Source organism: Coregonus lavaretus, assembly GCF_964263955.1.
Source record: "Coregonus lavaretus genome assembly, chromosome: 19".
Taxonomy (NCBI): Eukaryota; Metazoa; Chordata; class Actinopteri; order Salmoniformes; family Salmonidae; genus Coregonus; species Coregonus lavaretus.
In genome coordinates, this window is record NC_140006.1 from 25,178,408 (window position 1) to 25,205,205 (window position 26,798).

At 39.8% G+C, this 26,798-nt stretch overlaps 2 protein-coding genes across 2 annotated transcripts in view; one reads left to right on the plus strand and one right to left on the minus strand.

Moving 5' to 3' along the window:
* LOC311146252 (transient receptor potential cation channel subfamily A member 1-like) lies at nucleotides 1-18,713 on the plus strand (the record flags this gene model as incomplete). Its single annotated transcript, XM_084182753.1, has 29 exons — nucleotides 1-22; nucleotides 7,946-7,986; nucleotides 8,302-8,406; nucleotides 8,666-8,816; nucleotides 9,396-9,571; nucleotides 9,963-10,070; nucleotides 10,238-10,346; nucleotides 10,469-10,614; nucleotides 11,780-11,916; nucleotides 12,021-12,069; nucleotides 12,165-12,264; nucleotides 12,363-12,463; nucleotides 12,847-13,016; nucleotides 13,528-13,692; nucleotides 13,894-14,008; nucleotides 14,232-14,398; nucleotides 14,565-14,655; nucleotides 14,758-14,817; nucleotides 14,963-15,061; nucleotides 15,299-15,369; nucleotides 15,573-15,756; nucleotides 15,865-15,954; nucleotides 16,230-16,399; nucleotides 16,550-16,679; nucleotides 16,850-17,041; nucleotides 17,139-17,207; nucleotides 17,758-17,862; nucleotides 18,209-18,318; nucleotides 18,524-18,713. The coding sequence occupies 29 exons, from the start codon at nucleotides 1-3 to the stop codon at nucleotides 18,711-18,713; spliced, it is 3,423 nt and encodes a 1,140-aa protein (XP_084038879.1).
* Nucleotides 17,933-26,798, minus strand: part of LOC311146183 (dnaJ homolog subfamily B member 6-like) — an 18,669-nt gene continuing 9,803 nt past the window's right edge. Inside the window, exons 4-10 of the mRNA XM_084182677.1 lie at nucleotides 26,438-26,503; nucleotides 26,194-26,304; nucleotides 23,908-24,051; nucleotides 22,627-22,879; nucleotides 22,365-22,435; nucleotides 19,854-20,054; nucleotides 17,933-19,384 (exon numbers count right to left, since the gene is read on the minus strand). Of these exons, the coding sequence (XP_084038803.1) occupies nucleotides 19,314-19,384; nucleotides 19,854-20,054; nucleotides 22,365-22,435; nucleotides 22,627-22,879; nucleotides 23,908-24,051; nucleotides 26,194-26,304; nucleotides 26,438-26,503 (917 nt within the window). The 3' untranslated portion in view covers nucleotides 17,933-19,313. The remainder of the gene's footprint in view (nucleotides 19,385-19,853; nucleotides 20,055-22,364; nucleotides 22,436-22,626; nucleotides 22,880-23,907; nucleotides 24,052-26,193; nucleotides 26,305-26,437; nucleotides 26,504-26,798) is intronic.

Sequence of the window (26,798 nt, forward strand, 5' to 3'; positions counted from 1 at the left end):
ATGAATAAGATCCCCTTCACCGGTAGGCTAGGCCTCACTCCAACGACAACGGAACCAGAAATGCGATCAGACTCGAGTTCTACATTATACAAAGGAACTTCCATGCAACCCATCTCCATGCTTTGTACTAACACACTGTAACCAGTTGCTGAAGTGTCAGACAAAGGCAAAACATCCTCCAAAATGAAGGACTGGGCTGACCCAGTGTCTCGCAGTATCTTCACTGGCTGCTTAACAGCATCGCCACTCTGCAGAGACACAAACCCGTCTGAAACAAAGGGTTCACACATACAGTGCATTCGGAAAGTATTCAGACGCTTTGACTTTTTCCAAAATGTGTTCCGTTACAGCCTTATTCTAAAATTGATTAAATAGTTTTTTCCCCTCATCAATCTACACACAATACCCCATAATGACAAAGCAAAAACTGGTTTTTAGACATTTTTGCAAATGTATACATAAAAGAAAAACGGAAATATGACATTTACTTAAGTATTCACACCCTTTACTCAGTACTTTGTTGAAGCACCTTTGGCAGTAATTACAGCCTCGAGACTTCTTGGGTATGACGCTACAAGCTGTATTTGGGGAGTTTCTCCCATTCTTCTCTGCACATCCTCTCAAGCTCTGTCAGGTTGGATGGGGAGCATCGCTGCACAGCTACTTTCAGGTCTCTCCAGAGATGTTTGATCGGGTTCAAGTCCAGGCTCTGGCTGGGCCACTCAAAAACATTCAGAGACTTGTCCCGAAGCCACTCCTGCATTGTCTTGGCTGTGTGCTTAGGGTCATTGTCCTGTTGGACCTTCGCCCCAGTCTGAGGTCCTGAGCGCTCTGGAGCAGGTTTTCATCAAGGATCTCTCTGTACTTTGCTCCGTTCATCTTTCCCTCAATCCTGACTAGTCTCCCAGTCCCTGCAGCTGAAAAACATCCCCCCAGCATGATGCTGCCACCACCATGCTTCACCGTAGGGATGGTGCCAGGTTTCCTCCAGATTTGACGCTCAGCATTCAGGCCAAAGAGTTCAATCTTTTTTTTCTTTTTTTCTTTTTTTTGTTGTCATTTAGCAGACGCTCTTATCCAGAGCGACTTACAGTTGGTGAGTGCATACATGTTTCATACTGGCCCCCCGTGGGAATCGAACCCACAACCCTGGCGTTGCAAACGCCATGCTCTACCAACTGAGCTACACGGGGCACAATCTTGGTTTCATCAGACCAGAGAATGTTGTTTCTCATGGTCTGAGAGTCCTTTAGGTGCCTTTTGGCAAACTCCAAGTGGGCTGTCGTGCCTTTTACTGAGGAGTGGCTTCCATCTGGCGACTCTACCATAAAGGCCTGATTGGTGGAGTGCTGCAGAGATGGTTGTCCTTCTGGAAGGTTCTCCCATCTTCACAGAGGAACTCTGGAGCTTTGTCAGAGTGACCATCGGGTTCTTGGTCACCTCTCTGACCAAGGCCCTTCTCCCCCGATTGCTCAGTTTGGCCGGGCGGCCAGCTCTAGGAAGAGTCTTGGTGGTTCCAAACTTCTTCCATTTATGAATGATGGAGGCCACTGTGGTCTTGGGGACCTTCAATGCTGCAGAACCTTTTTGGTACCCTTCCCCAGATCCGTACCTCAACACAGCACTGTCTTGGAGCTCTACGGACAATTCCTTTGACCTCGTGGCTTGGTTTTTGCTCTGACATGCACTGTCAACTGTGGGACTTTATATAGACAGGTGTGTGCCTTTCCAAATCATGTCCAATCAATTGAATTTACCACAGGTGGACTCCAATCAAGAGTTAGAAACATCTCAAGGATGGTCAATGAAAACGGGATGCACCTGAGCTCAATTTCGAATATCATAGCAAAGGGTCTGAATACTTGTGTAAATAAGGTATTTCTGTCTTTTAATTTTTTATACATTTGCAAAAATTTATAAAAACCTGTTTGTGTGCAGATTGATGAAGAAAAACATTTATTTAATCCATTTTAGAATATGGCTGTAACGTAACTAAATGTGGAAAAAGGGAGGGGGTCTGAATACTTTCCGAATGCACTGTATCTGATCCAAAATCTTGTTTAGGAGATACACCAGTCCCACCCAGAGACTTAACAGGCTGGAGTGCTCCCACAAGAAGAAATTGCTTTTTCTCTCTCTAATTTTCTTGTTTCAACTTAGGACACTGAGAGACAATCTGTCGTTTCTCACGGCAGTAATGACAAACTGGCGGATATGAAAAACCCTCTTTCTGCTTTTCTTTATCTTTGGGCACTGTAAAAATAGACTGAAACCTCGCAGTAAGAGGTGACTTCTCTGGATTGCTTTTCGCGTAAGGATAACTACTGGGTGCTTTGTTTGTGAAGGTAGTTTTATGTGTCAACACAAACTGATCTGCAAGAACTGCAGCTTTCTCAAGAGTGAGATCCTTGTGCTCATAAATGTAGGTAGCAACCCTTTCGTGAAGGCAATTCTTGAACTGCTCGAGAAGTATTAAAGTCTTTAAATCCTCAAGGTCCTTGACCTCTTGAGAACCACACCACCGATCAAAAAGACAAGCTTGTTCCCTTGCGAATTCAACATGGCTTTGTGATTCTCTCTTTCGTAATTTATGGAACTGTTGTCTGTATGCTTCTGGGACCAATTCGTAAGACCGAAGGAAAGCAGCTTTAACAGTGTCATAATCTGAACTCTGGTCAAGAGATAAAGCGGCGTACACTTTCTGAGCTTTTCTCACAAGAACACTTTGGCGGAGCAGTGACCAAATATCTTGCGGCCGTTCTAGGGATGTGACAATCCGCTCAAACAGAGCAAAATATACATCCACCTCCTATTCGTTGAAAGGCTGTACAAGTTGGCTGTTCCGCCCAAGATCGAACTCTGTTGAGGGTGCAGGATGGCCTGACTGGATTTGGAGTGCTTCTAGATCTATCTCCCTTTGTTACGCTTCCAGCTCCATCTCTTTTAATCGAATGGCATGCGCACATTCTTCTTGTTCTTGTTGTAGTCTGGCTGCACGTTCTCATTCTTCGGCTGCACGTTCATCTCGTCTTTCCCTGTGCTCCAACTCTAATTTCTGTTGCTCCAATCTCTCCTCACGTTCTCTTTCCCTTTCCTTGTGCTCAAGCTCTAATTTCTGTTGATCCAATCTTTCCTCACATTCTCGTTCCTTGTGCTAAAGCTCTCATTTCTGTTTCTCCAACTTTGCCTTTAGTTCTAACTCTCACAGTTGCACATCTACAGGACTCACCTTACTACCCTTTTCATCAACCTTCCTCTACAGAAGCAGTACCGATCAACTCTGACTACTGCTTTTGGATCGCCAGACGCCACCTTGACGTCATAATGCTTTGAAGTGAGTCGCCTTTGTACATTTATCTAGCATCTCCCATGTAGAGCTTTCCACAAATGCTTCCAACTTGAAGTCCATGGCTTTTTATTTTATTAGCCTGTGTGTTTATGTAACTTTCAGAATTATTCCACCAATCTTATAACCCATCAAGGTGGATGTCATTGACAGAAGCTCTACCCAAAAGTGTATTTGGAACACTCATATCTGTGCACAGCAGCTCTTCAGAGTAGGAGACTACCATACTCATGGGAAACAAGATCCCGGACGAGCCCCCATTTTGTTACGTTCCCCAGGAAGAAAATCAAAAATGTCGCTCAAACAGAAGAGGGAACTAAGAAAGAGTCACTGACCAACAACCAAAACAAAACCAGTGGGATTTTAGGAGGGGTTCTGAAAGACACTCATGGGGGTGTCCACTGAAAGTTGACTAGCAACAACAACTGGAACAAAAGACACCCACAATGAGCGCCGACTAAATTTGCCCAAGAGGCAAAAGCATGGAGGAGGAGGTGTTATGGTGTGGGGGTGCTTTGCTGGTGACACTGTCTGTGATTTATTTAGAATTCAAAGCACAACTCTGGATCTTCCATTCCTGTGGCGGTCCTCATGAGAACCAGTTTCATCATAGTGCTTGATGGTTTTTGCGACTGCACTTGAAGAAACTTTCAGAGTTCTTGAAATGTTCCATATTGACTGACCTTCATGTCTTAAAGTAATGATGGACTGTCATTTCTCTTTGCTTATTTGAGCAGTTTTTGCCTTAATATGGACTTGGTCTTTTACCAAATAGGGCTATCTTCTGTATACCCCCCTACCTTGTCACAACACAACTGATTGGCTCAAACACATTAAGAAGGAAAGAAATTCCATAAATTAACTTTAAAGAAGGCACACCTGTTAACTGAAATGTATTCCAGGTGACTACCTCATGAAGCCGGTTGAGAGAATGCCAAGAGTGTGCAAAGCTGTCATCAAGGCAAAGGGTGGCTATTTGAAGAATCTCAAATATAAAATATATGTTTATTTGTTTAACCCTTTTTTGGTTACTACATGATTCCATATGTGTTATTTCATAGTTTTGATGTCTTCACTACTATTCTACAATGTATACTTTTTTTACTTTCACTTTCACTTACTTAGCTAGCAAATGCAGCTAACCAGTTTAGTCTACTCAAACACCCGGTTCAAACAGAGAGGGATACTATGTTAGCTAGCTGGCTATGGCTATCCAACACTGAAACTCTTCCAAGTCAAGTTAAGCTTTTGGTTTTATTAATGTATTGCCACCAGGGCCTGCCGGTATAACTGCTAAACTGCTTGCTGTACACTGTACTAGATGATTGTAGTGGGTTTACTAACGCATTAGTTCTAGTAGCTATGTTGACTATGACGTTAATATGGTGAAAACGATGTAGGCTGTGTGTAACGGTTAGCTGTTATGGTATGAAAGTTTGGCTTGGAAAGGTTTTTCCGCCTGGTCACAGACAGCTGTTGTGTTGTGCACTGAAGTCCACAAGCAAGGGGAAAAGGTGAGAGGAGGAGAGAGCGTAGATGTGAGAAGGAATTATATATGCAACGAGCAAAGTGATCATGTGGTTTATACTGTATGTGGCTGCTAGTTACAGTGGGGAAAAAAGTATTTAGTCAGCCACCAATTGTGCAAGTTCTCCCACTTAAAAAGATGAGAGAGGCCTGTAATTTTCATAATAGGTACACGTCAACTATGACAGACAAAATGAGAAAAAAATATCCAGAAAATCACATTGTAGGATTTTTAATGAATTTATTTGCAAATTATGGTGGAAAATAAGTATTTGGTCAATAACAAAAGTTTCTCAATACTTTGTTATATACCCTTTGTTGGCAATGACACAGGTCAAACGTTTTCTGTAAGTCTTCACAAGGTTTTCACACACTGTTGCTGGTATTTTGGCCCATTCCTCCATGCAGATCTCCTTTAGAGCAGTGATGTTTTGGGGCTGTCGCTGGGCAACACAGACTTTCAACTCCCTCCAAAGATTTTCTATGGGGTTGAGATCTGGAGACTGGCTAGGCCACTCCAGGACCTTGAAATGCTTCTTACGAAGCCACTCCTTCGTTGCCCGGGCGGTGTGTTTGGGATCATTGTCATGCTGAAAGACCCAGCCACGTTTCATCTTCAATGCCCTTGCTGATGGAAGGAGGTTTTCACTCAAAATCTCACGATACATGGCCCCATTCATTCTTTCCTTTACACGGATCAGTCGTCCTGGTCCCTTTGCAGAAAAACAGCCCCAAAGCATGATGTTTCCACCCCCATGCTTCACAGTAGGTATGGTGTTCATAGTTGACGTGTACCTATGATGAAAATTCCAGGCCTCTCTCATCTTTTTAAGTGGGAGAACTTGCACAATTGGTGGCTGACTAAATACTTTTTTTCCCCACTGTATGTGTTTGCTATGATCAGCGGTGTATTCATTCCATCGATTCTGTTGAAAAACATTTCTTAAATGGAAGCAAACGGAACGAAACGGGGATAAACATACCTGAATGTGTCCATTTGAAACTCTCTTTTGCAACTGTTCGACTAATGATTACAACCTAGATCAGCTAGAGTGCATGCAAAAGTGTGCAAGGCGGTATTGAATGTGTCACTGTCTGTCACCTTGATAACTTTAATTTCTCTCGACCTGTGCATCTAAGTTGTAAACTTTCATTCGTAGGCTAGGTTGTATCAACATCATGATGGGTATAGGGAAAATTAGAGTTTCATGCAGTAGCCTAAACCTATCAATGTTACATTGAGCTGGGTGAATGGAATATGAATGACAGTCATCCAATATGCTGTAATAGAAATAAGACCATGCTCATAAAAAAAAGAAAATTGTCCTCCCTCATCTTAAACAGCACCGACCGCCACTGATAGAATTTTCTCTGGATCTTCTAACAGCCACACATCTGTTCTGGTGTGTGCATGCATTATAAATTAGCAGTGTGGCAGTTTTCCCAAAGTTCCCAAAGTTTGGTGTATCTAACTGACTATAATAGCAGCCAAGAATGTTCGCTAGCTTATTTGTTTGTGCTCTGATTACACGCAAGTGTCCAGGTCATCAGTTTACACAGATGACTTCAGCCATATGAAAAACCTTCCATAGCAAAATATACCTACAGTTGAAGTCGGAAGTTTACATATACTAAACTCGTTTTTCAACCACTCCACAAATTTCTTGTTAACAAACTATAGTTTTGTCAATGACACAAGTAATTTTTTCAACAATTGTTTACTGACAGATTATTTCACTTATAATTCACTGTATCACAATTCCAGTGGGTCGGAAGTTTACTGTGCCTTTAAACAGATTTGAAATTTACAGAAAATGATGTCATGACTTTAGAAGCTTCTGATAGGCTAATTGATATAATTTCAGTCAATTGGAGGTGTACCTGTGGATGTATTTCAAGCCCTACCTTCAAACTCAGTGCCTCTTTGCTTGACATCATGGAAAAATCAAAAGAAACAGCCAAGACCTCAGAAAAAGAGTTGTAGACCTCCACAAGTCTGGTTCATCCTTGGGAGCAATTTCCAAACGCCTGAAGCTACAACGTTCATCTGTACAAACAATAGTACGCAAGTATAAACACCATGGGACCACGCAGCCATCATACCGCTCAGGAAGGAGACGCGTTCTGTCTCCTAGAGATGAACGTACGTTGGTGTGAAAAGTGCAAATCAATCCCAGAACAACAGCAAAGGACCTTTTGAAGATGCTGGAGGAAACAGGTACAAAAGTATCGATATACAGTAAAACGAGTCCTATATCGACATAACCTGAAAGGCCGCTCAGCAAAGAAGAAGCCACTGCTCCAAAACCGCCATAAAAAAGCCAGACTATGGTTTGCAACTGTTTTCTAGCTAGCTACAGCTGCTAGCCTTCTACTAGCTAGATTTTAATTTAACACTGAGCTTCAACCAATGCATACTATAGTCGCACCAACCAGTGCAACTATAATAGAATAAAATAGTTCATAAAAGCTAAAGTCAATAAATGACAAAAGAGTTGTGTTTTTTTAAACAGCATACTTTGTGTAACAGCAAGCATTGTGAACGTTTAAAAACCCCCCGCTAAATGTAAAGTTTTGGAACAACTAGGATCACAGAGCTAAATTAGCACATTTCTAAAATCCATGTAACAGTTAGATTGAATATCAGCTGTGATAGAAAACAATGTCATTTATTGGTTTTAATCATTCTTTATGGTAATGGTATGAAATTATAAGATGATTGGAAAACACAAGTGAATAGGACCATTCCATTGTGGTCATTACACAATTAGGAACAAAGAGAGAATAATTTAATTTATTTGCGTTTACTACTGGAAAATCATAGGACCATAGTGCTGTAATGAGCCTGTGAATCTCATAGGTTTACACTAAATAACAAAGTTACCCCTTATTTTCAACTAATGTTGTTTTTCAGGAAGGACTGTTTTTCCAATTAACTCAAAATGGGCCAGATGCATTTACATTAGGATAATAACCCTCTCCAGTGACAGTCCAAAGTCTGACCAAACAAGAGGCAATGTCATTCAATCTGTTTGCCAAATGTCTCTATATAAACCCCCTCTCTAATACCAGCAGACACTAGAAAGCTCATCTCACACCCAGAGAGCATAAAGGTAAGAACATCAGGTATTATATCTTATTGGTTGGGATCATTGGTATAATAAAATAAAATAAATAAACATAATATAATATTTTACAGCAGGTTCTGCAGCCTGCTGGATGTGTTTTTTTTTGCAATGCTGGATGTTTTTTAATGTACACTCAGTGCTTATACATTGACAGGTATTTACTACAGATATTAATATGTATGTTGGAATTGAAATGATCTGCTCTTACCCATTGTAGAACATACTATTAATCTACACATTCTGTCACAAACCAAACTACATGAAATGTTCAAGTCCTTGTGGAAATGTGGACATGAATAGAAAAGCTTGACGAGCACCTTAAAGACAGGCCTGATGCAGGACAAGACCTACCAGTCTGTGATGTACGGAGATGATGCTACAGAGATTTCTGCCAAAATATTTGAAGTAAGTAAAATACCGACATCTCAGTTATAGGCAATGTACATTTTATACCGTAATTTATTACTAGAATATGAAGGCTATCATTTCAAAAATATCGAAATATTTATTGTACTGTAAATTTTTGATTAAACATATATTTTATTCTGGGTTTGGAGCAGATTCAAAGTTAGCTTTCAAATGAATAATCTGACTAAGAATTCAGTCTGTAGATGTGGTAGTGTAGACCAGATCATAATACAGTACTGTTCTGATGTTGCCACAGTGGGCTCTACAAGGTGACTCGGCAGCATTGAAAAAGCACTCAGCCCACCTAGGGGTCCGTGACTATGCCAATGCCAGCCCTCTGCACTATGCTACCTCACACGGGCACATTAGCACCATACAGCTCATTGTGCAGTTGACTGGTCCAGATGGTAAGACTTACGTATTTACTTATGTATTTATGTTAATATTATTATTATATTAATACAACTTGAAACTTGAAACTATGTATTTCTTTATGCAGTGGTAACACGGGTCATAGGGAATATCTTCCTTGAAACATCATATTTTTTTGTGCCATATTGTTCCATAAATATTTTTTAAAAACTTTTATCAATCATATGGCGCAGTGGTCTAAGGCACTGCAACGCAGTGCTAACTGTGCCACTAGAGATCCTGGTTCGAAACCAGGCTCTGTCGTAGCCGGCCGCGACCGGGAGACCCATGGGGCGGTGCACAATTGGCCCAGCGTCATCCAGGGTAGGGGAGGGAATGGCCGGCAGGGATGTAGCTCAGTTGGTAGAGCATGGCGTTTGCAATGCCAGGGTTGTGGGTTCGATTCCCACGGGGGGCCAGTGTGATTATTATTATTTTTTTAATAATAATAATGTATGCACTCACTAACTGTAAGTCGCTCTGGATAAGAGTGTCTGCTAAATGACTAAAATGTAAAAAAATATGGTATTGATGTATTGAAAAAAAAAAAATCTCTATCTGTGACCTTGGTGAAGAACTGAGTGCCAGTGATGAGGAGGGCAACACTGCATTGCACTGGGCTGTGCAGAGGACCCAGAGAGAGAGCTGTGCTTGCCTGCTGGACCTGGGAGCCAACCCGAACATCCTTAACCTCAGCCTCATGTCTCCCCTACACCTGGCTGTCAGCCTCGGGCAGAACTCTCTCATTGAGGTCCGTCCCCTACCGTCACCTCTACTCTAGTACACCGCAATTATAACACACCTCTATTCTTTAATACAACTATATTATACTTCTAGACTTCTAGCTAGCTCACCTCTATGTAGGATACTATTATTTATTCAGTCTAACATATATTATAGAATATTAGGGGTGGCAGTTAGCCTAGTGATTAGAGCGTTGGGCCAGTCACCGCAAGGTTGCTGGTTTGAATCCCAGGACCGACAAGATGAAACATCTGTCATTGTGCCCTTGAGCAAGGAACTTAACCCTAATTGCTCCTGTAAGTCACTCTGGATCAGAGTGTCTGTTAAATGACTAAAATGTAAGAAGAAAAGTCTGATGTATATGATACAATATTATATGTAATTGTGTTTTTCCACAGCTGTTACTGTCTCACAGCAACACCGATGCCAACCTGGAGGGAGACCTGGGAAACACACCTGTAATGTTGGCCTGCTGTGTTGATAACCATGAAGCTCTCCGTCTACTTGTGTGTGAATATTGAATATATGGCCACTGTATAATTTTCAAATTGTGTGATCTTCCATGTTTGAACAAGGAGACATGTGTGATTAATTGTTCATTATTGGTGTCCTACATTAGTGCTTTTGTAATGTAACTCCTACTAACGGCACTAATTTCCCCTGCTGTTCTCAGTTTAAATACGGAGCCAGACTATGTCAACAGAACAAGCTGGGGCATTATCCCATTCACGCAGCAGCCTTTGCAGGGGCAAAAAAATCAATGCAGGTGGTTCTTCAGAAAGGTAAATAAGAAACATATGTCTCCGAGCCCCAATGTCCCTCCTACTGAACATAATGTTTTATATTTTGGTAATGAAACAATATTCATCACATAATTCTTACTCACTAATTTTCTCTGCTGAAGGTGAGGAGATGGGTTACTCAATTGAAACGCACATCAACTATGTGGACAAATCATTCAGTACTCCTCTTCATCTGGCCGTCCGTGGAGGCAACCTGGAGGTGATCAAGCTCTGCATAGAACAGGGAGCAAAAATCGACCAACAACAGGTATGTCAGCTGGTGATGATGAAGTTAAGAAGCTTTTAATATGTAAATAATCATTCAAACTGCACCTACAAATATCATATAACGTATATTCATGTATCTGGATTTCAACATCTAACATAAAAATAACTTTGGTTCTTTCTCAGAACCATAGACAAAAGCATATATTTCGAAGTGCAATAAGACGAATTAGAAACCTTAATGATCATTTTCTTCCAACAGAAAACAATGTAAATATCACAGGCATTCATTTGAAAGGTTCTTAGAACTGAGGTTCTTACAATGTGGTACAGGAAGTACATTTTTTTACATTTTAGTCATTTTAGCAGACGCTCTTATCCAGAGCGACTTACAGTTAGTGAGTGCATACATTTCTTTTTCATACTGGTCCCCTGTGGGAAACGAACCCACAACCCTGGCGTTGCAAACGCCATGCTCTACCAACTGAGCTACACAGGGGACTATAGGTTATTATGCATCCATAAGCATCCACCCATAATTAGTACATTATCAGTTCATGTTACTCCCACGAGACATTGGAAGATGACCACTAAATCTAATCTGTAATCTGTAATATCCTGACATCATTTCAAATTGGTCTGATTCATTGTAATTTATAATATTTTTATTTAACCTTTATTTAACTAGGCGAGTCAATTATCTGTCGTCTTTTTTTTTTTTTTGGGGGGGGGATGGATCAGCTTAATATTGCAGATAGATTGTATCTTCTATCAATGTAATTGTCTGCATCACTTCCAATCCCCCATGTTTTTATATATATATATATACTCCCCTTTATTACTTTTCAACCCCACCATCCTTTCCCTACTTGGAGTAAATTAGTGAACAACAATGCCCAGGCCTCTACTTCCGGTCTATACTTACTATCTACACCTTATGGACAGAGTTAATTTTACAATAATTATATATATATATATATATATATATATATATATATATATTTATTTATTTTTTTGCTCCTGAACTTCTTCTCTCAACCTCTCCGATCATTTTCATGATGTCCATCCGGTTTGCTTCTATATGCCATATCTTTCTAACTGTGCTCTTTCCCAAAAGCTCCCAACATACAACCTATATACTTATTATGCACACAGTATGCTTACATTATTAGCTATTATCTGTCACGTCTTTGTGTTTCGCTTTACAGTGTGACAAATCCACAGCCCTCCACTTTGCCTGCACCCAGGGAGCAACCGAGGCCGTCAAACTGATGCTATCAGCAGATGATAGAGTCTGTGATGTCATCAATATCACAGATGGAGCTTGCCAAACCCCACTGCATAAGTAAGATACTATAGTGTACACCGTATGCATTCTCATTGGACAATATTTTGGGGTACAAATTATATCCTGCTTTCTTACTTTTTTATCATGTTTTTCACCAACAGGACAACAATATTTGACCATGTGGAATTGGCTGAATACCTCATTTCAAAGGTAAACAGAACATGAAAAGAACCAGCTTAAAGAGAACAGCATGAATATTTCCGGTGTTTCACAATCTTATCATATTCATATTTCTTCTTTGACAGGGCGCAGACATTAACTCCATTGACTGTAAGGGACATACCCCACTGCTTTTGGCAACAAGTTGCAGTGCATGGAAAACAGTGAGCCTTCTTCTTACACATGGTAAGTTTCTCAAAGAAAGGCGTACATTTATGTCTCTCACATTTAGTTGACACTATTGTATGGTTTGTCATAATCATGTTCATTATCTCCTATTTTAGAGGCTAATTTGAAAATAAAAGACAAACATGGCTGCAATTTCCTTCACCTTGCCATCTTGCAGCCTAAAGGTCTGAAAAACCTTTCTCCAGAATTCTTAAAGGTAATATTCTATAATTCATCTACCTGACAGAACTTTTAATAACAATGATGAAGCCTCCAAAAGGACCCTAAGGTCCATGTACATTTTTTAAAAGTCATAAATTCTCAATATTACAAAGATGAGCTCATATTTGTTTTATTCTTGTGGGGATCTTGTAGGAAGATGTAGTGCATTAATGCCACCTAGTGTAGAGAAGTTTAAACAAATCCAACACTGTTAGGCTTTGTATTGAAGATAAAATAATGAGACCATGTATTTTCTTGTAACATGTAGAATCAAACAATCACTATTTACAAATCATTGTTCGATCTAGAGGGCAGTTTACACTTTGTTTGTTAAACTCCTGAGATGACAAAGTTCTCATATCGTCTGTTCCTACACAGTGCAGCAGTGTGAGAGAGCTCCTGGATGCGGAGGACAATGAGGGTTGTACTCCAATGCACTATGCCTGCAGACTGGGCATCCCAGAGTCAGTGAAGAACATGCTCAGACTGAAAGTCTCACTGGACCAGAAGTCTAAGCACAAGAAATCTGCACTGCATTTTGCAGCCGAGTGAGTTACTTCTGAATAAATTCAACCCTCTAAACCTTTAATACATGACTGACCAGTTGACTTATCTTTAAAGCATCAATCAGCAGTAGAAACAATAACAAAGCGTTCTCCCCATCCCCTGAGGGATGGGGCTGGAGGAATGTAATCGCTCTCAAATTCATAGACAGAGGTATGGATGCAAGGATTGACCATCTATGATATCAAAATTATAGTTGTAACCATGTATAGTGTTTGTTTACATTTTCTTTGTTTACAAACATTGGAGTAAAACAAGCTTACATTTTGGGTTCTGATGGGGTACGACAGTTGAACTAAGCTCATGAGGCATTTATAAGTTATATTCTTCAAGAATCAATGGCTACATATCATTAATTTATAAGTCCAAAAATGTATGTAGCAACTGCTGATTGCCCCTTTAAGGCAATAAAAGGCAATTATATATATTATGTTATATATATTATAGAATATTTGTCTTTGATAACTTTTTCATGAGCATTCTTTTCTATTCCAGGTATGGGAGGATAAACACCTGCCACAGACTCCTGGAGAGCATGACCAGCACCAGGCTGCTGAATGAGGGAGATGAGAGGGGGATGACTCCCCTCCACCTGGCCTCCCGTGGCGGCCATGTTAAAGTGGTGGACCTGCTGCTGCGGAAAGGAGCTCTGTTCCACAGGTACAGTACTTCAGACCTGCTACACACACACACACACACACACACACACACACACACACACACACACACACACACACACCATTATTACCCTCAATTACACTACGGTCTGTTGAGTGAAAACCAGGGTCTCTATCTTTTTACTACGTTTTCCATTTTGAATTAGCTGCAGTAGTAATGAATGTTTACTGTATGCCATTGCAGTGATTATAAAGGTTGGACATGTCTACATCACGCTGCAGCAGAGGGATATACCCAGACCATGATCATACTCCTGGGATCAAATATCAAACTGCTGGACAAAACAGATGAAGACAGGGTTTGGTTTCTCTCATTTTCCACATTCCCTTACCCTGTCATCCTGCTCTTTCTCCTGTTTCCTTTGCTTGAGGGAGTATGATGTCTATGTTGAAATACAGAGGAAGTCTTCCACATATAGATATCATTCTTCTTTCTAAAAAAGTCAATCTAAAGGTTATTGTTGCAGTTATATACAATCCTCTGTTCTAATTTCAAAGTGCTATGTTTTACTTTTGGTGCAGAACACAGCGTTACATCTGGCTGCCAGGGAGGGCCATGCGGCTGCAGTGACACTGCTCCTGGACAGGGGGGCCCAGATAATGCTCAACAAGAGTGATGCCTCCTTCCTCCACGAAGCTGTTCTCAACGGCAGGAAAGACGCTGCCATCGCTGTCATCCACAATGAGAGGTTGGTCCAGTGTTGTAAGATACAGTGGATACTTTATCTCTTAACTACTTACAGTATGTGCTGTTATGATGCTTTGACAGTACAGTGATGTGTTTGATGATTGCTATTCAGTTGGATTGCATGACAATGTCATGTTGACATGTACAATATAACCTATTTGTTTCAGATGTGCAGAGGCTATGCTATTGTTCGAACTGAAGTCAACTAAGCGATGCGTTGTCATGGACATGATAGAGTTCCTGCCAGAGTCATTCAAGGTTAGTTGTATCCAACAAACTATGCATTAAGGAAACTATCATAAAGGAAATGGATACAAAACTCTCCCATTTCCCAGTCAATGGTGCAATGTTTCTCCACAGCATCTTTTGGACACTTGTATGAAGGAGTCAGATGATGACATAAATAGTAACAACTACTCTGTAAGTCTGTTCTCTCTATTCTGTATCTGATATTACTTATTTAAAACTCAGATTCATTATTGCTTAATCAAATTCTAAAAAACTTTCCAGTTAGAGGATGTGTTGTAATGTAATATAATGTAATAAAAAATGTTTTATACAACAGATCGAGTACACTTTCAGATGGCTACAAGCTCCCATGCATGTCATTAAGCTTGCAAAAGCAGACAAAAGCTACGACTTCCAGCCTCTCACTGCTCTGAACGTGAGTGCCCACTGTAATACTGTAGACTGAACTTCACAGTTTTCAAACATGGTATTTTTCTCCAGAGTTAAGGGCAATGAAGTTACCCCAACTAACATTTTAAAACAAAACAGTGCAATATTAAGAACAGGTCATTGGTGTACTTGTCATTCTCACAACACAACATTGCTGGATAAAGGAAACAAAAACATAATTATCTGATATGTTGTCAAAGTGTTTATATTGCTTTTTTACTAGTACATGGTGAAATTTAATCGCATAGAGCTTTTGACCCATCCTGTCTGCAAGAAGTATCTGGAAATGAAATGGTGAGTGACTGCTAGACTGCATATACCTGTATATTATGCATTAACGTTATCATCATACTACTGTCTCCAACACTGTAAATATTGGCAACATCAAATTAAAGGTCATGTATGCCAAGCTACCGAATATAGTAGGTCATATACAAAATATATTAATGCATAGTCACCTACGAATACTCACCAAATAGTTTATTTTATCTGTTTAGGAATGCCTATGGTATAAAAGTGCACCTGCTCCATCTGGCCTTCTACTCACTTGGTCTCTGTCCACTGACACACATCATTCATACTCTGAAGCCTATCCTCAACACCAATGTCACCAATACCACGACATCATCATCATCATCATCATCATCATCCGTTAGCATTGTGACCACATCATTTGACAAGGTGCAGTTTGAGATCTGATTACATCCACAACAAGATATTAGACTTATTTTCAAGTGTATGTCTTTGACTCACACACCCAGTTCAATAATAACTTCTCCATCTTCACAGCAATGCTACATAATCACCACATGCATGTTCTTGCTTCTTGCCATGAGTCTGTGCGCAGTTGGCAAGGAGCTTGTGCAGATAGTTCAGCAGGTAATCATGGAAATCTAAAGCTGTTCTAAATACAGTAGCCCTAATCCATGATATGTGATTTATCTGGTAGTGTGATTCAACATGATTTCAAATATATTGTAGCAACGTTAACCCAACACCTGGCGACCTCATCAAGGGGTTTGGATCTTTTGGCGTAACGGCTAAGGTGTTGGGTTGACAGTTGCTGGACCGGGGTTTGAGTCCCAGTCAGTGCTACCACTTGGAATTTGCTACAATATTGAAAAATAAGTTCATGTGATTTGTTTCTATTCAAGGGTTCAAAGTACTTCTGTGATGTGACCAATGCATTGGACTGGGGTGCTGCCGTCAGTTCTCTGTTGTTTGTGATCCCTTTCCTGATGGACTCGAAGGACACATGGCATTGGGAGGCTGGTGTAGTGGCAGTTCTTCTATCCTGGATCAATGTTCTCCTCTATTTCCAACGGTATGGAGACTGAAAGTTATTTTTGCCATAAAATAGTGTAGGTTTACTGAGACCCATCTTTGAAGAAACATTTATTTATATAAATTGATTAAATACATTTTTTGATCAACAAAAGCAATTTTAACAAATACAATTGCTCTTGGTCCACAGGTTTGAACGTGTTGGGATCTACGTGGTGATGTTTTTAGAGATTGCAAAAACTCTTATAAGCATCATTGTACTCTTTTTCTTCCTGCTGCTGGCATTTGCCTTGGCCTTCTATGCCCTGATGCTAGACCATGTATGTTTACAGGACCATATAGATATAACAATGTTTTATCTCTATGTGAAGAACATTGTATTGTGTCTGTGAATTGTTTCTTCTGTGAAAATCTGTTTAAAATGGCAGATAACTTGTATTTGTATAATGCATTCTTACAATTACATGACTTTATGCATTGTTATTCCCAGAAACTTTTAGAAAATAGAGCTAGCATACTGCTAGTAATCATGCAAACATTTGTCATGATGGTTGGAGAACTCAACTACCAAGAAAATGTCCTGAAGCCATTTCTGGGAGGGATCCTGCCATTCCCTTATTTGACCTACAGCATTTTTGTTATGTTCACGTTTGCTGTGCCCATTCTCCTCATGAACCTAATGGTAAGTCCTAAAACCCTACATTAAGCCATATACCTATACTCCCTTTATAAACTACTGATGCTTCATTGCAACTACATGACTACATTTTGTGTGACAGATTGGCTTGGCTGTTGGTGACATAGCAGAGGTACAGGCGAATGCTGAGCTGAAGCAAATTGGAATGCAGGTGTGTTATACTTCTTTGTCGTCCTTTTTCAAACTCATAAAGCATTTTCAAAATCTTTACTAGTGATTGACTGCCAGGATTTTAAAATAAGGCATACAGAGCCGTGAAAGAGTATTTGCCCCCTTTCTGATTTTCTCTATTTTTGCATATTTTATAGTGAATGTTATCAGATCTTCAACCAAAACCTAATATTAGAAAAAGGGAACCTGAATTTACAAATAACAAAAATTGATACTTATTTTATTTATTTAATTAACAAAGTTATGCAACACCCAATTCCCCTGTGTGAAAAAGTAATTGCCCTGTTACACTCAATAACTGGTTGTGCCACCTTTAGCTGCAATGACTGCAACCAAATGCTTCCTGTAGTTGTTGATCAGTCTCTCACATCGCTGTGGAGGAATTTTGACCCACTCTTGCATGCAGAACTGCTTTAACTCAGCGACATTTGTGGACTGCTCGTTTCAAGTCCTGCCACAAAAATAGAGAAAATCAGAAAGGGGCAAATACTTTTTCACGGGACTGTATATTATAAACCATTATTCAACAGATTGAGCTTCACACTAGTCTGGAAGAGAAGATGCCGTACTGGTTAATGAAGAGGGTTGACCAGACCTCGCTCACAGAGTACCCTAACAGAGCCTGTGGCAGAAAGGTGTGTCCCTTCTACAAGTGGTCATTTTTTTCAAGAATATGTTGCTAACTGTCATTTGAATGTTTGTATAAAATTGAAGGGCTTTCAAACTAAAGAACATAAATATTTTGAGATCTTCTCAAAGGACTTTAAATTATTTAATACAGGACTTTCTTTAGTTTATATATTGATGATCTATATATATATCATTTTTGAATCACTTAGTTTAAAGGATTGTTTAATTAACTAATATTCCACATGGAGACATGGAGGTTGTCCAAGCCCATCATAAGACACTGTTAGTATTTGTTATGGGAGGTGCTTGGTAAACGACATAGTCATGAATAGTTTGAATCTCCTTTAACAGAGAGAAATGTTATTTTCAATGCTGGATATGGCGCATGAGAGAACCACTCTCAACCTCACCTCCCATCCATCTACACCTATGGAACAGGAAATCAGTAAACAGAAGTACAGGTAAGGACTTAGTTCACACCAGTTGTTTGTTTGACCTTATTTAAATACAATAGCAGAGCAATACACTACAAGTATTAACATTAATTTGTTTATCTGTATTTAAGTATTTAAAAAATGTATGAGTATTATTTAAATGTTTTATTAAGCACTTCAATTCTACACTCTTTTTGAGACTATTCAAATAGATAATCTATTCATTCTCTAGGTTGAAGGAAATGTCTAATATTATTGAGAAGCAGCACAACCTTCTGAAGCTGATCGTTCAGAAGATGGACATCAGTTTGGAGGCGGAAGAGGACGACGGTCCTCAGCTGTTCCAGGACTACAGGGACAAGCACCTCCCCTGCCAGAGCAAATGGAACCCTCTGCTGAGGGCACTGGCAGCCAGGAAGTAACATACATCAGATATACTATCATGGGCTGTTTCCTACTAAATGCAATGTACACAAAACCAGGGGTCGGATTAAGGAGGAATGTCGGGGTATGGTATCACCATTGTTAACAAACGAAGACTTAGTGCATCCTCCTTGACTTGGACTATTATTAATACACATTCCGCCCGCAACTACCATCCCCCTGTAAACTTTTGACAATTTGACCCCTGCATATCACCCATTCAATATTGCACTTAAACTAATTGACATAGTGTTCCTTTAGTAATGCACATTACAGTATGTAAGGAAAGACAAGTGTCATGATTTAAATTCATTTCAATTGTAATTGGCATGGTTTTCTGAATCATTTGGTCAGATGCACCCCACATAGGGATCTTTGCTCTTGGTATTTTCGTAGGTCATAAGATAGGATATATACTAGAAAAGTAAGTCAGGATTATACATTTATGCATTTACAGTATGTGTGCATGCTTAATAAAGAGCTTTGAGCACCCCATATTTAAGTGTCCTTTAAAACAATATTAATTGTTAAGGGTGTATCAATGACATGTTTCTGTAGCTGACTAGGAGGGCAAGAAAATGATGTGTGTAGTGAAACCATTATGTTTTTCTCTTTTTGGCATCCTCTGTGGGCTCGGGCATGGGTTTCTTCCTCTTGTTTTCACTGTGTCCTGGAGAGAAATACATAAAAAATAACCGATTATTTGAGTGTCAATCCAATGAGTCCAGGGCCCGTATTCACAAAGCGTCTCAGAGTAGTGCTGATCTAGGATCAGGTCTCTCCTTGTCTTATTCAAATGAAATCAAATTGTATTTGTCACATACACGTGTTTAGCAGATGTTATTGCGGGTGTAGCGAAATGCTTGTGCTTCTAGCTCCGACAGTGCAGTAATATCTAACAATTTCACAACATATACCCAATACACACAAATCTAAGTAAGGAATGGAATTAACAATATATACATATTTGTGAACACAGGCCCAGAACTACAGTATGAAAACAATAACACATTATTCCACTTTGTTTGATAATTGAATGCCTACACATTCTCCATGACAATCAATGAAACGTGTAAAACAATAGCCCACTGTACTATTATGGGAATGTTTGGGGATCATGTATTAAAATGGGTTCTAACCTGAAGCGGGGCTCCTTCCCTCCTCTCTGTTTTTCCACCCCTCCTCTCTGTCTGGAGTGGGACTGTGGGAGGAAGTCTGGGAGGAAGTCTTTACATGATGATGAGGAGGACGGGGAACAGGGGACCGGGAGGCGTGTGCACTAGAGGAGTGTGCAGTTTGTCTGCACTCCTCCTGTTGGACTGCGGCATTAGGCTTTGCCCCTGGAGAGAGGAATGGGGGTGTTGTAAGTACCAGTTACCTCCTACAGTACATACTGTCTTCAATAGGAAACCTTCCATTGGATTTCCATGCATGGATCGGGACAGACATGTAAATGAATTAACCTAAACAGGTGCAACCATCCGATGGATAATGTTGAACTGAACAGTTAATTGAAAGATGCATAAAAAAAAAGGGAACAGAGGCGGAGATCTTGCAAAATCTTGAACAGGCCGTATCGTGAATGAAAGTTGTGGCTTATTCAATAGGCTGCATTATTTTGGGACATTTTGGGGCATGGAAACACAGGAGAGCGATACATGCCGTATCGTGTGTGTTAGAAAGAGATCAGTCTGTTGTTCTATATTGCATCTTTCTACCTGCAACAATGCTAAACATTTCCCAGTAAAGAATAATCCCCAGGGCTGGCACTGGGCATAAGCATTTAGGAACTGACTGTTGTGAGTTAGAATACACAAGGTGCAATTTTGAAATTTGGTAGTGCATCAGCAGTTTTTCTCTTGTAATGTCAGTTACTCACAGTCACTCAATTTGCCCATGTCAGCTAAAACACATTTTATTGGTAAACTAGTCTAGCCAGCTATCTACCACTTGTAGTATTCATGGCCGAATTACTGACCAGGCACACCCAGGACATGTGCCCAGGGGCCCTGACCTCCAGGGGGACCCCATTGACTGTGTTAGTCACTCTCAATCAGATATCATATGAACATGGCATAAGTCACAGCAAAATGTGTAGAATTGCAGGAAATTTGCACACCCAAAAAATTATTTAAAAATATCTCCACCCCATGGCAAAATGTGTAGAATTGTAGAAAATGATCTTTAAAACTGCAACATTGTCTCTGCGCCACACAGCAAAATGTGTAGAATTGCAGAGAATTTGCTTTAAAAACACATTTTCTCTACGCCCCATGACAAAATGCATAGGATTACAGGAAATGTACTTAAATCAAAAAAGTATAATTCTCTCCGCCGTCAACAGGGGGACCACTAAAACATTTTCCCCCACAAGGTGGGGGGCCCCTAAACCAAATCTCGTTTGGGCCCCCAAAAAGCTAGGGCTGGCCTGGAGTGAAAAATAGAAAATGGGGACTTGATAATCTCACAGAGATAAATGTGAATGAGGCAAATCAATAGATGCATGCAACTTTTTCAAGTTGCCTTTACCCAAACTACAATACATTGATTATGGTCCTAGTAGCTCTCATGCTACTTTATTATGGACTCAGCTGACCCATTGATATCATGCACATGGCAATAATATCCTCCACTGATTATGCCTTCACACCATAAAGATAAGCAAATGACAAGACTAAGCCATTTCAAGCAAAATACTAAAGATAGGAAAAATAGAACACATGTAGAAAGATATCTAGAAGTTAGAAAACACATCCATGCAGTTAGTACAATCGCATGCACTCACACAGAGGGACCTATCCTCTGTAATTAAAGCAGCATTTAGCAACTCATGATGATGAATTGCTTGTTCTGTTAAAAGAAACCGCACACCACGCCACCCAAGACTGTTCGTCCCATCCTCAAAAAAGGATGAAATTCATATTTATTGATTTTAAATTGTTTTACAAAGTACACAAAATTCCTTATATTCATATATAATTTATATAATGAATCATTAATTTGTGCATGGTTATGCAATAATAACATTAAGACTGAATAACATTTATTGGCATACATGCTGAAATGAACAAAAAAAAAACACTCGTATTAGAACAAATAAAATAGCATATTAACACTTTCTACCAGCATTTACAAAATAAATGTTACTAACAAATGTTAGACAAGCAATCAGGTCGTAAACAGGGTTTTAAAGCAAGGGTTAAGTTTTCCAGTTCAACACTCATATTAATGTCCAGACGAAAAAGCCAAGTCATGCTTTATCTAAATGCACAATGCGTTCCTTGTCCAAAACACTATCAAACGCAATGAGCCCATGGAGAGACTGCAATAGAGCAAAGAAGTGCATACAGAAAGACAGTACAAACAAAAGTTCTGGTCCTATCTTACTTACACCATGGTCCCAAACGCAAGTAAAACACACCATCCTGAGCCAAACTGTTGACAGCTCCAATTCATAAATACATTAACAAAATGCATAGAACATTTTATTTTCCTAATGGACACCTTGAACTACAAACGCTAACAAGGGAAAAACTAAACAAAATTACATACATTCAAACAATGGTATAACATTGTTTTTTAAGCTCAAGTTTGTGCTGGTAATGCTCCAGGAGATTACTTGTTATCCAGTCGCAGTAGTTGTTCCTTACCATTGACGGTTAGTGATCTTAACTGTCCGTCTTCTTCCACCTCTACTCGTTCCTGTCCATTCTCCACAATTCTAAAGTATGGGGAATTTAAGATGCATTGATTTAGAAAAGGAACACTAAAATGTACTTCTAAAAGAACCAATGGTAAAGGATACACTTTATCATCAGATGCTATTTAGCCTAATAGAACAGTAGATAACTAGTTGCAAAAAAAGATCAACTTCACTGTGTGGTTATTAGCGAGCTACTAATCTAAAAGTACCTTTTTGTCGTGATTTTCCTGCCGTTGATGAATTTGGTGGAGGTTGATACAGAGCGGAAGTTGCCCATCCCGCCACCCCCACCCCCGCCGCCAAAGGAGGTGGAGAAAGCGGTGAAGCCGCCGTGGCCGCCTCCTCCTCCCAGTTGACCCATCTGACCCATGTGACCCATCTGACCCATGTGACCCATGTGACCCATCTGACCCATCTGACCCATCTGACCCATCTGACCCATGTGTCCGAAAGAGGTAAAGCCTGTCAGAGAACAGAGAGATGGCATTCACTCATGAATCCATAACAAACACATCTAAATGCATCAAAAAATACATCCTCTAAATGCTCTGGATAGATAGCTGTAGGGGAGAGTGGGGTAAGTTGTGCCAAATAATTATTTGAGCTACCCCTTGTTTCTAGGAAACCATACACAAAATTAATCATGTGACCAAATATTTAGTAAGATGTCTTCAAGAAGGTATTTAGGAAGAGTCTGTGAAGGAAGAAAACACATGGAAAGGGTGGTAAGCAAGTTAGGTCCAAAAAACAGAAGTCAAATGAATGTATTGTGTTATAGGTTTCATTATGCTTGTATCTAAACCAAAGTAGATCATTTTAAGACTGTTTTACACATCAGTTGGGGTCTCTATAAGTAAAATCTAGTATGAAAGTGCATCCTTGTAGCTGTGTGGGCTAATACGTTGGCCAGGGCCAAGTTGAGCCAATGGCTAATCAATATCCCCCATACAAATGATAATTACATTTGGTCCGTTTTATGCATAATATGCATAGTATTTTGAAGACACCTCGTATTCGTGTGATTAGTCAAGTTCAAGTGATGAAAAATGCCTTCTTCAGTTGGGTTCGCCGCCCTCTAGGCCACAATTGAAGTGTTTTCTTCCCATGGGCGTAATGCAAGGCCTTATCACTGGGATTGTGTTAGAAATGTGGCCCTATGCTCAATTTACCCCATAAGTTGTGCCAAGAGACCACTTTTCTTATGGTTTTCAAAACTGTTATGTTTACATGAATTCTGATATTTCCAGGGAAATATATGTATATATCTATGTAGATATCTTTGTTAGAAATAATACAATATTTATTGATGTAGTGATACTGAATGTAAAAAAATGGCTTAACATACCCGACTCGCCCCTACACAGTTTTTTACAGTACAGACAGGTCCAGGTATTTCCCAAGAAATTACAATGTGAACTGGTAATAACATATCAATTAAAGGTTTGTTTCTTTGGGATTCATTTTTTAAAGTGGGACCAGTGTTTCCTGACCTGGTTCAAATGCTGTAAAGCCTGCACCGAAGGGTGGGAAGCCACCGAATCCCCCGAAGAAGGGACCCCCCGTCCGACTCCTGCTCACCCCCCTGTGGTGACTCCGCCCTCCACCAAAAAACTCATCCCCAAACGGATCCCCTCCTGCAGGAGAAGAAAATAAAAAGTGAAAAGAGAAGAGACTTCAGTTTCTGGGGGACAACTCAAGCTATAAACAATGAGAAATAGCCTGCAAGCCTTCAGCTATAGGTCGGCAGGTAGGTCGCTAGTTCGAATCCTTGAGCCAACAAGGTGAAAAAGCCCAAGGCACTTAACCCCAATTGCGCCAGGGTTGACGTTGCTAATTGCTGACCCTGAACCTAATTTCTGAGGGTCTCAGGGGGGGGTTGGGATATGCAAAAAACACATTTCCATTTCAGGACAAAGGACAAATACACATTGCCTTCAGAATGTATTCATACCCCTTGACTTATTCTACATTTTGTTGTGTTAAAGCCGGAATTCTAAATGGATTCAATTGATATTTTTTCTCACCCATCTACACACAATACCCCATAATGACAGTGAAAACATGTTTTTAGGATTTTCTGCAAATGTATTGAAAATGAAATACAGAAATATCTGATTTATACAAGTATTCACACCCCTGAGTCAATACATGTTAGAATCACCTTTTGCAGCGATTACAGCCGAGTCTTTCTGGGTAAATCTCTAAGAGCCTGAATTGCACAATATTTTTAAGTCGGCCACATTCACTGTCTTCTTCGTAAGCAACTCCAGTGTATATTTGGCCTTGTCTTTAAGGTTATTTTCCTGCTGAAACGTGAATTTGTCTCCCAGTATCTGTTGGAAAGCAGACTGAACCAGGTTTTCCTATAATATAATAATATAATATGCCATTTAGCAGACGCTTTTATCCAAAGCGACTTACAGTCAATGCGTGCATACATTTTTTGTGTATGGGTGGTCCCGGGGATCGAACCCACTACCTTGGCGTTACAAGCGCTGTGCTCTACCAGCTGAGCTACAGAGGACCACTCTAGGACTTTGCATGTGCTTAGCTCTATTCTGTTTCTTTTTATCCCAAAAAACTCCTTAGTCATTGCCGATGACAAGCACACCCATAACATGATGCAGCCACCACCATGCTTCAAAATATGAAGAATGGTACTCACTGATGCGTTGTATTTACCCCAAACATAAGACTTCATTTCTTTGCCACATTTTTTGCAGTTTTACTTTGTGCCTTATTGAAAACAGGATGCCTGTTTTGGAATATTTGTATTATGTACAGGCTTCCATCTTTTCACTCTGTCATTTAGGTTAGTATTGTGGAGTAACTATAATGTTGTTGATCCATCCTCAGATTTCTCCTATCACAGCCATTAAACTCTAACTGTTATAAAGTCACCATTGGCCTCATGGTGAAATCCCTGAGCGGTTTTCTTCCTCTCCGGCAACTGAGTTAGGAAGGATGCCTGTATCTTTGTAGTGACTGGGTGTATTGATACACCATCCAAAGTGTAATTAATAACTTCACCATGCTCAAAGGGATATTCAATGTCTGCTACCAATAGGTGCCCTTCTTTGCGAGGCATTGGAAGGTAGTCATTCAAAAATCATGTTAAACACTAGTATTGCACAGTGTGAGTCCATGCAACTTATGTGACTTGTTAAGCACATTTTTACTCCTGAACTTATTTAGGCTTGCCATAACAAAGGGGTTGAATACTTATTGACTCCAGACATTTCAGCTTTTTATTTTTAATTAATTTGTAAAAGATTCTAAAAACATCATTCCACTTTGACAATATCGGGTATTGTGTGTAGGCCAGTGACACAAAATCTCAATTTAATCCATTTTAAATTCAGGCTGTAACACAACAAAATGTGGTGGAAACAGTCAAGGGGTGTGAATAATTTCTGAAGGAACTGTAAGCAGGACAAAAATAAGCACCCAACCTTCACCTCCTAATAATTTAAAGTGAATGTAATGCAATTTACTAACTGTAAAACTCCAATCTAGTAGATGCACTGAACTAAATTATTCATATTATCAGTTGCTGGGATAAGCCTTCTGAGTCTATAGTAACCAACCCAACATGGTCCTCATAAAGGATGACTGGCTCCCACTTTCCTCTCCGTCCTTCCTTCTCTTTGCTCGCCTATTTCCTACTGATTGTCCCTCTCTTCCGTCTGCAGCTCTCTCTTTAAAAGCTGTACAAATATATATGTTGTTGTCAATGTATTACCAATCCTCAAAAAACAATCTTCAGAAATGCTCACCAAAGAAATCAGCAAAAGGATCTCGACCCCCAAAGAATTCCCTGAAGACGTCTTCTGGATTGCGGAACGTGAACCCTTCGTTGAAGTGATCACCATTGTGGTAATGTCCACCTAAATGAAAACACGAAGGATGAATATGGTTAGTGTTATGATTGTTTATTACAGATTTATAAACTAACACTTCCACAAAATAATTGTATACATTTGTGAAATCCGCCAAGAGCCTAATAAAGAAACGACTTACCACCTACTCCGTTGTTTGTTGTTAGGCCTTCTTTACCATAGCGATCATACATGTTCCTCTTGTTGGCTACAACAGAATATGAAAACATCAACTCCCATCAAAACATACAGTGAAATGACTCAAACAGCATGATAACAAGTGGAAGAACACTCGATGCTTGCCAAGGGTTCAGGTGGAAATCACTCTGGGTAAGTACCTGCAGATCAGCGTACATCCCTTATGGGGGAATTTCAAAGGGAATCAAATGCAGTCTTTTTCAACCTCAACTACATTTACATTTACATTTTAGTCATTTAGCAGACGCTCTTATCCAGAGCGACTTACAGGAGCAAACTACTCACATTGCATTAACACATAGTTC